This window comes from Monocercomonoides exilis (genome assembly GCF_001643675.1).
Source record: "Monocercomonoides exilis strain PA203 chromosome Unknown scaffold51-639645, whole genome shotgun sequence".
Taxonomy (NCBI): domain Eukaryota; phylum Preaxostyla; order Oxymonadida; family Polymastigidae; genus Monocercomonoides; species Monocercomonoides exilis.
Window position 1 is genome coordinate 487,009 of NW_027150596.1, and position 17,153 is coordinate 504,161.

Sequence of the window (17,153 nt, forward strand, 5' to 3'; positions counted from 1 at the left end):
CTGCAACATGGAGAATTCTCTCTACAGTCGTTCGTATCTTCTCCGTCATTTTCGTTAACATAATAGAGTTCATCAGCGTTCTTAGACGTGTGACTTTTTAAGGTGAAACAGAAAAAACATCACAATAAAAAAAATCACAATTTATGCAATGAAGAAAGAAAAATTGCAAAATTAATTTCAAACATTTTTGGCTCAAAACTGTATGTTTCTCCAATTTGCGATAAAATAAAGAAATAACAGAAGCAAACACACAGCAGGCAAAAACCCATTCGTAAAAATAAAAAACTTCTTATGGGGAAGCTATGAAATTGTGATAATTTTTCTGAAAAGCTAATTAATTTGTTATTAATGAGAAAAGTTAATCTCAAAGTTCATGCCTTTTCTTCCTCTTTTTCATTTTGAAAATGAATTGATTCTGTATTACAATTTTTCGGTGAAGATGTTTCTTTTTGAAGGTTTTCCACGATAAAGAAAGATCAGATAAAGAAAGTTGGTAAATTTTTGTTTGAAATTTGCAAAGATAGAAAAATATTCATTTTATGAAAACAATCAATCAATCAAACAAACAAACAAAGAGAAAAAAAAGAAAAAAAAAGAAAAAAAGATAAAAAAGAAAAAAAAACTCTTTGGAAGTTTCCTGTCATTTATTTTTTCTTCCCCCCAAAATGCTCTTAAAAGTCAAATAAAATTTTGTTTTCATAAAGAAAAGGAACAAGGAATGTGTGTGTATGTGAATGAGGATTTGACAAATAATTCACACAAAATGAACATAATGATGCTCGTTTAAGTGCCGTTCGATCACAAAATGGAGAAAGATATGAAAACCATTCATTCTCCAGATTTCAATTTATAATTGTTATTTGTACAATAACAACCAGAAAGAAATTAGAATTTTCAACAAAGTTTGAGATTATTATGTTTTTCAATAAACAGTTGATAATAAGAAAATTTTGAAAGCTTTGAACAAATTAGCTGTTGCCTTATTTTTTAATATGATTACAACAAAAAGGAAATTCTAAAAAACATAAAAAAAAAAACCGTAGACAAAATTAAACAACATAAAATAACAAAATATCAATCTGATAAACTCTAAATAAGTTTTTGTAGGATATAGCATTAAACATTTTTATTACACATAAACAATATCAAACTCTTCTAAGAAGCAGAAATCATAATTGAAGAAGGAAGAGCATTTGATGTCTGGGAGAAAGGAACTTGCTTTAATTCAATTAATTCGCATTCAGTCCATGGATGGCTCATCGTCACCTAAAAACAATCGATTGATCAATATAAAAATCATAATTGTTAAAAATGTTATTAAAAAAATTAAATGAATATTGCAAACAGCAAAATAGAATCGTTCAGGAATTTTTGTGATAACAATTGGCAATTGTGATTCGTTCATGAAAATGTAGAGGCATCTCGAAGCACAATTAACTTCAACAGAAATGGCATCGTTGAACGAGAAAGAAAAAGGCAAGCAACTGTCTGGCTTGATGATTTGAACGCGGTGAGCCAAAGGCAACGAGGAATCAGAAGCTGTATGTTGAATAGAGGAAGGACCCGAAGAAACCGCAGAGACTGGAGGTGGATATGAAGAAAGCAAGGGGTGTGAATGAGAGAAGGAGCGAGGCAGAGACACAGACGAATAATTTCCAGTTCCAGTTGAAGATGAGTCTGGTGGATTATTCGGCGTGCGATGAGAAAGCAACGAAGAACTGAGAAAAAAGCCTGATGAAAGAATTGATACTCCAGAAACATCAGATCCCAGTACACCAGAACACAAAGACGAAGATGAAACACGAAGAAGGCCAATACCAAAAACAGGTTCAGTATTTGAAGAAGATGTGTTTAATGAGTTGTGAAATGCAGGTGTGCTTGAGGCTGATGGCATTGCAGATAGAGATGGAGGAGGATGGGGAGCAAGAGAGGTTGATGGCACAGATGGAGAAGAGGCCGAGATGAGGAAAGATGGAGGAGGACGAGGCGGAAGGGGCGGCGGTGGAGTCGAAGGAAAAGCTCCAGGAATGCGGATGGACAAATGAGAAGACGGCATCAAGGAACTTGGAGAGGCGGAATGGGACAAAGAAGATAGCGAAGAAGAAGGTGTGTATGCTGAGAACGAAGCAGAGCGGGAGCGCTGATGCACATTCTGCCCTTGCTGCTGGATCGATGGAAGTGGAGGTGGTGAAGTGGGGAAGGTAAATGGTGTTTGTGGCTGAAATGAATGAAGAGAAGATTCATGTGCAACAGATTTTTCTTCTTTTCTTTCTTTTTCCTTTTCGTTCTCGTTTTGTCTTCCTCCAATAAATCGAACTGTGAAGCGCCAGACGCCTACAGCCATCATTTTCTTGATAGGAACTGTAATTGGTGTGCTTGATACGCAAAGAAGATGACGTCCGAATGCAATTGCTGGAGGAAGAGGAGGTGAATGGAATGGAAATGAGAAAAATGAAAGAACTGCAGAATGAGAAACGGAAGAAGAAGAAGAAGAAGAAGAAGAGTGCCGATCTAGCAAGTCTGGTGTATTTCTTTCAATCATTACGTCTGCTTTTGAATCTGCTCCTTCATTTCCCTTCATTTTTCTCATTCTGATTCTCATCCTCTGCTGAATGTTCAAAGCTTCTTTCCAGTTTGGTTTGCTTGCTTCCCAACACAATCCATCTTTGCTTTCATCCACTGACACAAACATCAAGCAGAGCTGTGCTTTTTCACGTGCACTTTTAGGAAGAGCAACAGGCAACGAATTTGAAACAGAATCAGAAATTGCAGAAATGATACAATCAGTCTTCTCTTCCTTCTTCTCTTTCTTTCTTTCTCTATATTTATCCTTTTTTCCTGCCGCATCAAAGTTGCCTCCTTCTTCTCTGGAACAGCACAGTCCTTCAATTAGAAAACGAAGCATCTGTTTCGCCTTCTCATTCAAATTCTTCCCTTTCAACAGATAAATCACACTTGATGCACAACTCTGTTTCATGTGTAGAGAAGCCACTGCATCAAACTCGGAAAATAGTTTGTAAAACAATCCAGACTCAATAAAGTGCTCATAAAAGAAGTTAATGTCAGAATATTGGTACTTCATTTTCTCGATTCCTTTTGATTTTCCTTCTTCATTTTTGGGCTCTTCTTTTTCTTCTGTTGGACTTTGTTTTTCTTTCAGTCTTTTCATTCCAACTCCAGCACCTTTTGCAGCAATGATCTCTATTGCTCCCAAAACATCACCAATTGCTTTTTTCTTTTCCTTTTTGTGGAAATAAGAAAGAAGATGCGACAGAACAAGCAACAGATTCAACTCGATCATGTGATATATTTGTTCGACTGTTGACGAAGAGCACAAAATACATAGAAGACGGAGAAGAGAAGAGAAAAGCGGAGATTGATGAAAAGAAGAGTTAGAAAACGAGGTTAAAGGTGGCTCGGATGATGTTTTATCATCCTTAATTTGACTATCTTCACAGTTGTTTTCTGTTTTTTTGCTTTCATCGTCATGGACAACAACAATCCAATCTTCTCCTTCGAATTCTTCTCCCTTTTCTTCTTTGACTTTTCTTTTTGTCGTTTTCTCTCCATCTGCACTTCCCAACGATACTTCTCCACATTCCTCAAATTCAGGATCTAATGCCTTGAATATTGTTGTCACAAAGTTTGATTCAAGTATCTTAGCAATGGCAGCTGGCTTGTCTGTCACCAGATGCCCCAAAATCCAAAGACACACTTCTGACAATGTGACTTTGTCAACAAATGAAAAAGAGGGCTGCACAATATTGGAAGATGCCATTGGTTTGCTCTTTGATTCTTCTTCCTTGTGTGATTTATTTTGACCATTTTGCAATGTATTGTCCGCCACACAGTTTTTACTGTCGTTGTGTTCATTTTGCTCAGACAGAACGTTTTCAACAAGTTTTATTGTGAGTTCAATCATACCGTTTCGGATGAGCTCATCACGAAATACGTCTTTGGATTTTCTGTGATGGTTGATTGTGCCATATGATGAAGGCATCGAAGGAGGAGGAGAAGAGGAAGAGGAAGAAGAAAAAGATGAGAGTGAAGAAATCGAATGGCTTGCTGCTGAATCAGTGCTTTTCTTTTCATTTTCTTTGAGATCGAAGCAACTTTTGTGGAATCCTTCGTGTTCTTCAAAACATTCTCCGTCTTCATCATCTTCCACTTTGTTCTTGGCGATATCCATCAGAACTAAAGCAGCAGAAAGTGAAGCTGAAAACACAGGAGATGATTCAACCACACGAACAAGAACCGAAATGAAATGCTGGCTGAGGAAGACTGGATGGTTTGCTGAAAAATATGATATAATTTGAAGAATGTAATAATTAAATAGAGAAAGAGGGTGAAAGAGAAATAAAATAACAGGGAATATATTTCAAAAAATCCGAAAAAATAGTACGAACACAAAACAGATACAAAGATGACCAATTAAAGAATATTCAATTTTATAAATAATCATTCAATATATCCGCATTCATTCAAAACAAAGCAAAACAAAAACAAATACAAAAACAAATTGTTATTAAATCTCTCTGTTTTTCTCTCTCTTCCATACATTTCCCATCAGCCAGGGACAGTATTGCACCGCAAGCTCTGTTCGCTGTCTCCTCGTTCTGCGACATCAGCATGAACTTCAGCACAGACAAGACATACCTCGACCTCTCGTTCAGCATCATCGCCTTGTGCAATGAGCACAAAATGCACACGACTGTTTCCGTGTGCAGCGGCGAGCGGTTCAGCTGAAAGACGTTCAGCATCAGCTCAAAGGGGAATGTGCACATCGAACACGGACAGCCAGACACAGTCAGAGATGGATGCAGCGAGCAATAGCGGCAGGTGCATGCAGATGCTGCTCCATTCAATGATCCATTCAATGATCCATTTATTGTCCCATTTGAGCTGTCTGGTCCAAACAGTCCTGGTTTGCACACCTGGCAGCTGCAAGTCTCCATAAACGTGCTCAGCACCTCGTTCCACTTTCCTCTCTCCGCCCGCTTTGCCCCCATTTCTGTGAGAATCTCGAGAATTTGCAGGACGAAGAGGGGAATATCGGACACATCGCGATACAGCAGGACAGACAATGTGGATGTGATGAGCTCTTTTTCGAATGGGAATTGAACTACAACAGAAGAAGAAGAAGAAGAAGAAGAGGAGGAGGAGGAGGAGGAGGAGGGAGTTGATGAAATGTCTGTTTGAAATGAAGAGGAGGATGAATGTGAAACGAAGGAAGAGGAAGATGAAGCGGAAGAAGGAGATGGAGGAGAAGATGAAGAAGACGAAGAAATGAAAGATCTCAGCAGATTCAGCAGAAAACAAAGGAGAATATCGACACAATCTCTGTGTGTGTGAAATGGAAGATTCTGATAAAGTGGAGAAGAAGAAGAAGAAAGATTTGAAGAATCAGAAGAAAGTGAAGAAGAAGAAGAAGAAGATGATGATGATGATGATTGCTTTTCAGATCCAAGAGATTCCAAGTTGAATGAGCAGTTTCTAACCAAAGGGAACTGCTGAAAGGAAAGAACGGGGTGAAGACTGCGAAGTTGAGGAGTGACAATACAAAAGGGAGAGTTAATCATTGAATTGCGCTGCTTGGACTTGGCAAAGTCTCTTGAATTGGGAGGAAGAGGAGAAAGAGAGGAAGAAGAGGAGGAGGAAAAAGAGGAGGAAGAAGAGGAGGAAGAAGGAGAAAATGATGATGATTGAGACGAGCCAAAGGGAAAGGAGGGAGAAGGAGAAGAAGAGCTTGAAGTGAGTGAAGTGGAGAAGCGATATGAAGGAGAAGAGGAAGACGGTGTGGTTGCAGATGGCTGTGATGAAGTGACCGAAGAAGGGAAATGCGAAGAGGATGAACCGACTGAGGCACGTGAAGAAGGATGAGAAGAGGAAATTGAATTGACTGGGAGAGAAAAACGAGATGGGCGTGAAGAAGAAGAAGAAGAAATGGAAGAAGAAGAGGAAGAGGAGGAAGATGATGATGAAAGAGAAGAAGCTGAAGAAGCAAAAGCAGAAGGAGAAGAAGAAGGAAACGTGCTGAATGAGCTCTCATCTTGTTCGTCGAAGCATTTTGAGAGGAGATGCACAGCTGAAATGACAAGTTTGATGAGTTTTGGGTGTGACATGACAGAATCCAACACATTTGACAGCTGAAGAGGAAGGTTGGCGAGGGTGATGCAGGCTTCGGTGAGGAGAGGGACGGAAAGGGGGTTGATTGATGATATGTGTGAAGAAGAGGAGGAAGGAAATGCGAAAGATGAAGTGTTTGATTGTGTTGGTGATTGTGGGGGAGAAGAAGAAGAAGAAGACGACGAAGATAGCAACGAAGGTGAAGAATGTGTTGGGGAAAGAGGAGTTGGATGAGATGACTGAAGTGATGAAGAAAAGAGAGAATGAGAAGGCGAAGTTGCAGAAGAAGAGGAAGAAGATGAAGATGAAGACAAGGATAAGGGAGATGGGACAAGAGGAGAGCCATGAAGAGATAACTTGGACTTTTGTTTTGAGGAGCCTGCTAAAGGAAGAGGGGAAGAAGAGGAAGAAGAAGATGATGATAACGATTGAGCTGTTAATGATTCATCCATTGGCACACTGTCTGTCTCAAACAATGCCATCAAGTGTGATGAAATGATGCTGCAGAGTCTGTCCAGCAAGCCCAGTGAAATCAGATGAGTGATAGCAAAATTGAGAGAAGAGAGAGAAAAAGAAGAGGAAAGCAGAAAATCCTGAATGCCCCGCAAGGCAGCGATGTATGCCTCGAAGGACGAGAGAGAGGAGGAAAGAGGATTTGGGCTGAGGTTGGAAGAAAGCGATGGGTTGGGTTGTTATTCAAAAGAGTGAAGAAAAATAGCAGGTGTGGAGGGGAAAATGCATAAGTTAAATATGATAGTTGGAAGGGGAAAAGAAGATAAGGCAAGTTAGAAAATATTAAAAATTAATAAATAAAGTGAAATTGTTGGCATACTCATTTTCTCTCAATTTGCCGAACCAGTTGTTAACGTCGATGTTTTCCTTTTGTGAGCTTTCTTTCTTTTCTGCTTCTTCGCGTGCTTCATCACTTTTTGAGGGGATTTTTGAGAGTTGAATGGAAGAAGGTCTTATTAGAGCATCAGTTGAAACAGTTGAAGAAGAAGAAGAGGAAGACGAAATAGAAGAAGAAGAGGAAGAAGAAGAAGATGAAGACATTTGCGATGTTTGTGAATGAGAAGATGATTTGATTGAGATGGCAGTGTCTGTGAGTGGAGAAGGTGATATGCTTGAAAGATGCTGTGAATATGTTTGGTGGATAAAATGGTATTGCCGGCGAAGATTGGCTCTGAAAAGGAAATTTAAACATAACACGAAAAACACACAAAATATAACGTTTTTTTGTTTACATTTTAATAAAAAATGAAAGATTCAGTTGAGAATAAACAAAAAATGATCAATAAACAAGAACAAGCAAACAGATACTCCTGCTGCTTCTGCTTTGTCATATCGAGCACTGATGATGATGTTGAAGGCATAATAGAATCTGAAGAAGAAGAAGAAGAAGATGATGATGATGATGAGGATGAAGACTTCACAGTGAATGAAGTGTAAGTTGCACAATCTGAGTGTTCATCCAGCCACTCACGCATTCTCCGCAGAAGAAGCGGCTTTTGAAGGATTTCAGAGGCAGTTGGACGCTTTGAGGGCTCCTGTTGTGTGGGAGATGATTGTAAAAAGGTAACAGAGAGAAGGAAGATGGAAAAAGAAAGGAAAAAGGAAGGGGGAAAAAGGTTTAAAAAGAATTGATATGTGCAGTGAAACAAAGAAGAGCATTTAAATTCAAAAGATGAAATTGAATAAAGAAATAAAATAAAATAAAATAAAATAAAATAAAATGGAAAATATAGAAAAATGAAATGTTGTATCTGCTAATGAACATCACACACACCGTCTGTAACAAGCACATAATCAGATCAATCACCTCTTCCGACACATCTTCTCTTTGCACAAATGTTCCCGCGCTCTTCATCTTCATTCGCTCCACACTCGTTTCTTTTCCTTCACTTTTACCTTTCTCTTCATTGCTTCTTCCACCTCCACCGCCTCCACCGCCAAAATCAATCTTTCCTGTCTCAATCACCATCAGAAGCTCAATGATGCTTGAGGCTGCAAACGGGACTCGCAAATAGCACAGCTCAAACAGCAGGCACCCCAATGACCAGATATCTGATGCATAATTATAGCTGAATCATTTATAATAGCAGATAATCAGTTTATCCAATAATATTTGAGACAAATTTTAAACGCAATCAGAGAAAGCAAATAAAATTGTTTCAAGTCAAAAACACAATAAAAATAATAAGTTGCATTTGAGGATTAAAGAAAATAAAAAGATGATAAACTTTTCTCCTTTTAGCATTTCTGGGCTCATATAGAATGGCGTTCCAATCAAGGTACTAGCCATATTAATTGTGCTTCTCAAATTCCTTGATACTCCAAAATCGCCTAAATGAATGTTTGATAAGTAACATAATACAGTTTCATAATGCAAACCTATTTTAGCAACGTTTCCCACAGATAACAGAATGTTCTCAGCTTTTATATCTCTATGAAGTATATGTTGTTTATGAATCGTATCAATAGCAAACGTAACGTGCGTAAAGAGATCCAGTACTTCCTAAAAAAAAGTTAAACAAGTTAAGTGCATTTAAATGTTTTGTATTAAATGTAAATAGAACAATTTATTATCAGCAAACTGATTGAGGAAGAGCTTTTCCCATAGACTTTTGTCTGTTCAAGTAGTGCCCAAGGTCTCCGTTTTCACAATGCTCCATTACTATGAAAATGGTGTCTCCATCAACAAAACTCTTGATAAATTGTACTATAAACGGAGAATGAAAGAGACAAAGAATAGATATTTCTTTTTCAACGTCTTCAGCTTCCTCATCGCACATGCATTGTATTGTTTTTAGCACAACTTTTTGTCCAGAATTTTTGTGTTCTGCAAGATAAACTTTGCCATAGGCTCCTTGCCCAATAAGTTTGATAACAGTATCTGAGAATAAATCAAAAAATCAACATATTAAAACAATTGGTTAAAATTATTATTTACAAAAATTAATTAAACAATCGTTCTTTCCATGGGTGTCTTCAGGGTCCTCCCAATTGTCCATAAAAAGAAAATAAAAAAGAGCCAATCAAAAAAACTAATTAAGGCTAGATGATCAAAAAAGAAAAAAAAATGTGAAATCCAAAATTTGCAAAACATGAAAAAAGAAAATAACCTACTAATTGGAAGTGTCATCCAATATTTTATTGGCACATAATTTAAACAGATAAAACATAAATATGAATTGAAATAAATGTGAATTGGGGGATATGAACAAAATGCTTGAAATGAATGATTTATGAAATGAAGTGATAGGTTTCTTTTTAAATATCATCTGCATCCTCTTCGTCTGATTGTGCAGATCCACTTGTGTCTTCATCTTCATCTTCAGCATTGTTTTCGCTTTGATCTCCAGTCTGGTTATTATCAAGTTGTTGTTCGTTTTGAGAAGGTGAAAGAGGTATGTTTGACTCGTTGTCGCATGCAGGACACGACAAAAGAGGAAGATTAGTCAATGAAAAATCTGTTATTTCTGGCGGAATGCAAAAGCGGAATGGAAGAAGAGTTTCAACTGATATCGAAACTGTTGAAACCAGTTCATCCTAAAATTCATGAAAAAGCATGAGCAATTATTGAGGATAAGAAAATAAAAGGAAAGAATAAAATTTTGATATTCCATTACTCTATAAAATCACAAATAAAATGCAAACATTTGCATAATTTTCAATTAATAAAAAAACAAAAAATATTTTATTTAATTTCTTTTTCTCTTTTTAGTAGTCCAACTCATTTCCATACTGGGTCATCTACAGACATCATTTTCATGTCATATGCGTATGTTGAGTAATGCTGAATCAAATCAGAAAAATTCAGTCTGCCTTCAGCAATGCATTTCGCTTTCAGATCGACTGTGTACAGCTCAAAGCGGACGAAGTGAGCATCAAGATAATGAAAGAAATACGGTGTGCAGTCACAAGTGTATCTGTGAATAAACAAGAAATTGAGCAGAAGAAGAAAGATATTGAAGAGGAATAATTGAGAAATTTGGAGGGAAAAAATTATTTTAATGTAAAAAGATACAAAAATTATCAATAAAAAATAAAGAATGCCATTAATTTGCAGAATAAGATTTTAATTCGTTGTTTAAAAGTTAGAAGTCAATCATCTTTCTATTTCTCCAAATTTCTTGTTGAAGAATGCGTACTTTGCAACAAATTTATATTCAGGATTCATCCCTTCCACAATAGGTGTTTTTTGTGAATCAAACATAAAAAAGTCCACAGAAAGAAATGTTTTGATGCCAGTTGAATTAAACGACGAAGCAGAGGAGGAAGAGGCAGAAGATGGTGAAATGGCTGATGTGGTTGAATCGTTAGCTCCTGTTCCTTCTTTCTCATTTTCAAGTCCTTCTTCGCCTGCTCTTCCGCCTCTCTTCATGCGCTTTCTCATCTTTTCGAAGAATTCCTCGTTCATCTCAGCTGTGTCCATGCAGATTATCAGCATGTTCTGTCCGTCTACGACTGAGTGGTCATCACAATCAGGATCAGAAAGATAAAACGGATGCGATGAAAGACGCTTCGACATTGCTTCTATCTCATTGGAGAGCTTGTTCTGACGCATTGTTCAAGAAAAAAAATAATTGAAATAAAAAATATTGTTCGCAAAATCGAAAAGAAAAGAAAAGAAAAAGAAAGAAAGAAAGCATAGAAAATAAGATTCAAAATGCAAGAATATATCAACATTGACGCATTAATGAAATATCCTTTCACAAACATAATTCTCGACTGACTGTTCATGCTGTTGCTTCAGTTGAATGCATTCCTCTTCTTTTTCTTTTAACGCTGAGTAAGAATTTCATGTTTGACGCAAACAATAGAGAATTTCAAAAATTATGATAAAAACAAAAAAAATGTGCTAAAAAAAAAAAAAAAAAAAAAAAAACGCGCAATAAAAGATATCATAAAAGTTTCCATCAATTCTCACTGTTCTTTTTATTCTTTCAAAGTTCTAACCTGATTCTTTCTCTGAAAGCGCGTCATTCAACTCCTCCTTTTCCTTTAAGAATCTTTCTTGCTCATATTTCAACTCATCAGCTTTCGAATATGAAGGCTCCTTTAAATAAAAACATGCAAATGATGGGAAATAAACAATTGAAAAAGAGTTAAGATGAATAGAAGTGAGTAAGGATAGGAAAAAAAGATCAATAAAATAATCCTAAGTTAAAAATAAATGTTTGCTAACCTCTTTCTTCCCTTCGATTATTTCCATTAATTTCTTCATTTTCTTTTTTCTTTCTTTTTCGGTCAGCTCGATGACTCCTTCACCTTCTCCCATCCATTTCCGAACAACCATCAGAGCTTCCTCCAGCAATGTTTCTCCGTTTCTCCTCGGAAGTTTCTTCAGGATTGGCTCGTAAGCAAGCAGAAGTGGATCAACATTCATCTCAGCTTTTTGTGCTCCTTTTGCAGCTTGCGAAGCAGAAGCACTCGATTTGATGGCGCTCTCCAATTTGTCTCGAAGATTCGCAATTTGCTCGTCTTTGGATTCGATTTCTTTGTGGACCTGCTGCAAATCCTCGGTAAGCGCATCATTGTCTGCTTGTATTGTGTCGTTTTCAGCTGAAATATTTCATTATTTATCAGATAAATACACAAAAATTAAATCATAATCATTGAGTCAAATAATTGTGGTTGTTATTTTGGCAATTGTATTTGATAAAGAGACAAAAAGGAAGAAAGCCACACCATCCAATTCCAAAATCTTCGTTTTCAGCTCTCGAATCAGCTTGTCTTTGTCTGTGATTTTTTTCTTTAACGTTTCATTCTCTTCATTCAGCTATGGCAAATAAAGAATGAAAAAATAGGGGAAAAAAGTGAGAATTCAAACTTTCAAATCACTCAACAGATCAAAAAACATTGAAATTTTATTCTTAAAAACATAAAAAGTGCAACAAAATAAAAATAAAATTCGTTCATTTACCTCATTCTCTTTCACAATACCTGTTTCTTTTCTTTCAGCAAGTTCTCTTTCTCTTCAAACACAACAGCCAACTGCTGTTTGGCTTCTACTGCTGCTTTGACATTCTGTTGTAGTTGGCTTATTTGTTCCTTACGTAATTCGCTGTTGCCAGCCTGTTGCTGCAGTTTGGCGTTGTCTTGCCTCAACTTAAATTGAAAATTAAATATTAAATAATAAAAACAATTGAAACGATGAAAATGAAAATTAAATTATAAATTAATAATGAAATGCAACGAAAAAAGAACATGTTGAACAACTAAACAAAAGAAAACGAAAAATTTAATTTTGCACAAGGTTTGACTTTCAAGCAAATTTGGTATTAAAAAACAAATAATAAAATTAATTTTCAAATAATTAAAGCGTCTATTAACGAAGCAAATTTCGATTTTGATTTAATGCATTCAAAATCACACAGCTTTCGAATTTTTATACCTCTTCTAGTTCATCATTGAGCTCTTCAATCATTCGATCTTTATCAGATGATTCCCTTTTAAGTTTTTTCATCATCTGTTGTAGTTGATCATACCGCTGTGCAACATCTTCCATCTGTTCCCTCATCGAATCGACCTCTTGGTTCAACTGACAAGCATAATATTTTCCGTATTTTTGTTTGGCAATGTTTGTAAAATATGAGTTTGTGCCAATGACAATTAATGAGGTGGAAAAGTGCAATAAAATAAATTGCAAATGGAAAAAGGGTTGTATTTTATGTTAAAATTTTAATATTATTAATCAATTCATACGGCACTCATTTTCTTTTTATCTTGCTCCATTAATTGAATTATCATCTGAAAATTTCGATTAAAAACAACGATTTTGAACGTAAAAATTCAATAATTAGAATCAAAATTGCATAAAGTGTAAGAAATCAATTTGTTAATTGTGAAAAGTGAATTAATTGCACACCGGATCCGGTGCAGATGAGAACCCTCCAGATGTTCCATAATCTTTAGAAGGCGAAACTCTTTCTGACATTTCATCAAGAGCTTGTTTAACTTGCTTTGCTTTGTGTGAAATATCTGTTAATTGAGATTGAACATCGCTTGGCCTTGGCGACGGTGATCTTTGTCTTTGATAAGAATTCTTTTTCACGTTGAGTTAATAATTCTTATGAATCGATAGAAATATTTTTAATAATTAGTACCGTTAAGCTTTGCGATTTTCTCGTTTGATCTCTGCCATCAGATAGTCTTTTAAGCTGCGTTCATGCTTTATGAATGCTATTATTAAAAATTTTGTCAAACTTTTCTTTGCAACTCTTCCTGCCTTCTCTTTTCATCATGTAATTCGTCAACCTTTCTTCCGATATGATATTCTTTTTCCGGATGTAGTTGGTCTATTTTTATTGTTTCAATAATTCAATATATTAATTGTTAATAATTGTTATAAATAATACTTTCTCCAATTTTTTCAGAATAAGAAGAACTTGAAGCATCATATAACTTTAAATCGTCTTCAAAACGATCCAAGACATTTGATTGTTGCAGCCTTGTTCCTCGATAGCCTGACATATTGTTCAAAAATAAAATTAATTTAAATTAAATATGGGTCAATGAATTATATAAAGGGATGTGAATCAAGAATTTTGTTGGAAAATTAATGTTTTCAGGTTCTGCTGGTAAAAAGGGTGCAACTGCAGGGACATTAATCGCTGCAGTTGTTATAACTGTGGGATTATGGCTGTTCATTGACGGTTTTCTTTGCGAAAGATGCTTTTGATTAAACATTTAATTTTTGATTTTCGATTTAAAAAGGGGCTGTCGTTGCTAAAATACAACCAATTAATTATGCAGCATATGTATGCTAACTTTTTTTATGGTTAATTGCTTTGTTGTTATTATTTTTTTTATTTCAATACAAGATATGCATCATTGGAACTGTTATTTTTGAAGTGTTGTATGCTTTATTTGTTAATAATTTATATTTTTTCAGAGCACATTTTTGAAATTTATTTAGAGCTAATTTTTTGAACTGGGTTTGCCTAATATTTTGTTCAAATTTATTATTGTAAGCATTTTTAAGAATGCAATAAATGGAACAGACGATGATTCTTCAGATTTAGAAAAAAGAGTAGCACAAATTTTGTTTTTCATATGCGTTGTTGTTTCCATTGGGTTTGCTTTCGCCTTTAATTTGAAATGTTGAATTGTAATTGAAAACATTTAATAAAAAGTGGTAACGTGGGAGCATTCTGTATCGCATATTTTCAATATATAAAACCAAAATCCGAAAACATGTACTCTGGAATAATGATTTTTGTGTCTAGTATATTGTTTTTGGTTGGATTTACAGTCTTTAGGTTCACGAGGCAGTCTCATAAATTTGATTGAGTTCAAAGATAATTTAAGCTTATGTATTAGTTTTTTTTATTTAAATTTCAGTTTGGGAATTTCATTTTTTTTATTTGAAAAAATAATAATTGTGAAAGCTTTTGGAATTTTCTTTTCATTTCACTCTTGATGCTACCATTTTTTTAAAGCAAATATTTCTTTTTGAAAATTTTTATTCATTTTTGGGAAAAAAAACTATAAAATTTCCCGAGTGGTTCATAAGCCCTAACTTTTATTGAAAAAAGCAAATTACTAGAAGATTCTTTTAAATATAGTTTAAAGAAATGATTTCAGTATATTATTGAGATGGATATCTTGTTGGATATTTTCAAGATAGCATTTTTTGTTTCTTTTCTTGATTTATTTATTTATTTATTTATTTATTTATTTATTTATTTATTTATTTATTTATTTATTTATTTATTTATTTATTTATTTATTTATTTATTTATTTATTTATTTATTTAGGGCTATAATTTAATCTTGACCTTTTTTCTTTATCTAGACCTTTTTCTTTTTTGTCCTGCCAACAGCTATACACAAGTTTGTTTAAAATATAAAATAACCAGAAATGTTTGAAATGTTTTAATTTCCTTATTCTGTATTTTTTTTTCAATATTTCATTTTTAACAAAAAGATCGAGGATTATAAATATTTTATGTTTTGATCATTGACTTGCTGCTTTTTCAACGAATATTTTTAATCGGAAGTTTTAAGCTTTCATATCATAATACATCGTTTCTTTTTTATATGATTTAGTTGATTTAAACTTTCTCAACTTGTTTTTTTAACACTTTTTCTCATTTCACACATTTTTTAAAAATACACAATTTCAGAGACATTCATCCATTTGTTTTTAAATTTATTGAAATGACAAATAAACATTATTAAAATAAAACGATTCTTGTATGTATAAAATAAGTATTTGTTTGTATATGTTTTGGAATCAAAATAACATAAAAATCACATATACTTGATTATTAGTTAATATTCTTGAAAAGTTCCTTTTCATTTCAAAACTCAATACAAATAAACTATAAATAAGACTTTATGCATTTTTTCCATTTTAATAAAATTTGTCACAAACACTTGTTTATATAAAAAATCGTGTTTTAAGCAAAAACAGTGAAATGAGAAAAAAAGGTCGAAAATTAAATTGAAAATGTTAAAAACAAGTTAAAATAATAATATAGGAATGTTAAATGCTGATGCTGTGGCTTAAAACGTTCGGTATGAAATATTGGCTTCACAGCCAGCAAGTCTTTGATCAGGGTCCTAAAATTATAAAAAATCTAAATAATTTTTTGAATATAAAAATTTCAAAGAATTTTTCAACAGAATTCTGTAAAACAAAAATATCAAGAAGTCTATTTATTTTGCTTTTGTTTAAAGCCTTTTTACAAATCAAAAAAGCAAAAATAAGTTTAATAAAAAAGGGTTGAGATAGAATTTTGAGGTCAAGATAAAATTTGCACCCTATTTATTTATTTATTATTATTATTATTATTATTATTATTATTTGAGTGATTTGCAGAGTGAAAATATAACATGCCCTGTTGCGCAGGTCTTGTTTCGTCAAAAATTTCTTTCTCGAATTCGTTCGGATGATGCTGTTTTTTGAAACAAAAAGACACCCATAATAAATTACTGAGTATGTTTGAAATGATCATTTTATGATTCTGTCCATATGCACTTTATATATTAGTTTTGAAAATGATTTTATATTGAAGTTGTTTGCTTATTGTTTTTCCTTTTATTATTTTTACTCATACTCATATTTTCTTTAATAAAAATGAAACTTTGCAAATATCTCTTTTTCCTGTTTTAATGAATTGTGTGATTGCTAAAAATAGGAGAAACAATTACAAACTTCAAGGCTTATCAATGAAAAAGATTAAAAGCAGAGAATGAAATCCATTTGGAGTATAGTTAAATGCGAAGAATTCGAGGAAAAAAATGATAAAGATTGAAATCAAAATTCTTTACTGTTCTATTCATCCCCATTTTTTATGTTCCAAAGTTCATTCGAAAAAGAGGAACTCCAGAACATGAAGAGAAAACCTTTATCTTAAGTATTTGAATTCTTCGATGAAATTTAAATTCTTGGAATTCAATTTTTTCGCAATCACACATTTTCACCAGTGATTTTTGAGCTGAAAGATTAATCTTTAAGAGATTTTATCAATTTTGAAAAAATAGAAACAAAACATCTTCTTCAAATGGACTACAGACGAAAGGTGGTTCACACAATTCACAAAACACGCATTATTTTTTGAGATTATTACGAACCGCATCAGATAAAACTTCATCAGAAAACATGAATAACATTGGTTGTGCTGTGCATTTTGGTTGCATGTTACTCAAACAGAGTGGGATCCTTTCTCATATAAATGGAAAAAAGAACTTTCATGGGACTTTTCACATTAAAAAAAGTTAAAGTTATTTTCTAAAATAAAAAATAAAACATAATAGTGCTGAAACGGTTATTTTTGTGGAGTTAACTTCATTTTTTCATCATTAACAATTGTATGCATATTTATTTCTTTTTATTTCAAATAATATTTTTTTTTCTTTAAAAATGAATAGATGAAGAAAACTCAGGCTGAAAAATAAATAGAAATTGCCCAATTGACATGGTTTCTTCCATCAAGAAATCATTGAGTTTTTAATTTTTTAAAAAAATAATTGAATTCAATGAAGTGGGACGAGCAAAAGTGGGCTCATCAATAATT

General features: G+C 33.8%; 3 protein-coding genes across 3 annotated transcripts; 1 reads left to right on the plus strand and 2 right to left on the minus strand.

The window, feature by feature from the left end:
- Positions 1-961: 961 nt before the first annotated feature.
- On the minus strand, positions 962-9,137 carry MONOS_9738 (putative NEK protein kinase; the record flags this gene model as incomplete). Its single annotated transcript, XM_067880266.1, has 10 exons — positions 962-1,266; positions 1,346-4,293; positions 4,559-6,786; positions 6,959-7,309; positions 7,441-7,673; positions 7,913-8,207; positions 8,367-8,469; positions 8,518-8,641; positions 8,721-9,019; positions 9,092-9,137. The coding sequence occupies 10 exons, from the start codon at positions 9,135-9,137 to the stop codon at positions 1,156-1,158; spliced, it is 6,738 nt and encodes a 2,245-aa protein (XP_067720827.1). The 3' UTR covers positions 962-1,155.
- A 259-nt stretch (positions 9,138-9,396) lies between these two features.
- MONOS_9737 (putative First C2 domain of RPGR-interacting protein 1) lies at positions 9,397-13,602 on the minus strand (the record flags this gene model as incomplete). Its single annotated transcript, XM_067880265.1, has 13 exons — positions 9,397-9,675; positions 9,872-10,055; positions 10,278-10,684; positions 10,847-10,914; positions 11,086-11,185; positions 11,315-11,691; positions 11,818-11,908; positions 12,073-12,237; positions 12,524-12,670; positions 12,835-12,879; positions 12,998-13,174; positions 13,336-13,427; positions 13,488-13,602. 13 exons carry the CDS (start codon positions 13,600-13,602, stop codon positions 9,397-9,399), a joined length of 2,247 nt encoding a protein of 748 aa, XP_067720828.1.
- An 87-nt stretch (positions 13,603-13,689) lies between these two features.
- Positions 13,690-14,811, plus strand: MONOS_9736 (putative Uncharacterized protein family (UPF0220)). Its single transcript, XM_067880264.1, has 6 exons — positions 13,690-13,784; positions 13,846-13,889; positions 13,953-13,987; positions 14,048-14,066; positions 14,114-14,205; positions 14,265-14,811. Exons 1-6 carry the CDS (start codon positions 13,691-13,693, stop codon positions 14,419-14,421), a joined length of 441 nt encoding a protein of 146 aa, XP_067720829.1. The 5' UTR covers position 13,690; the 3' UTR covers positions 14,422-14,811.
- The last annotated feature ends 2,342 nt before the right edge of the window (positions 14,812-17,153 follow it).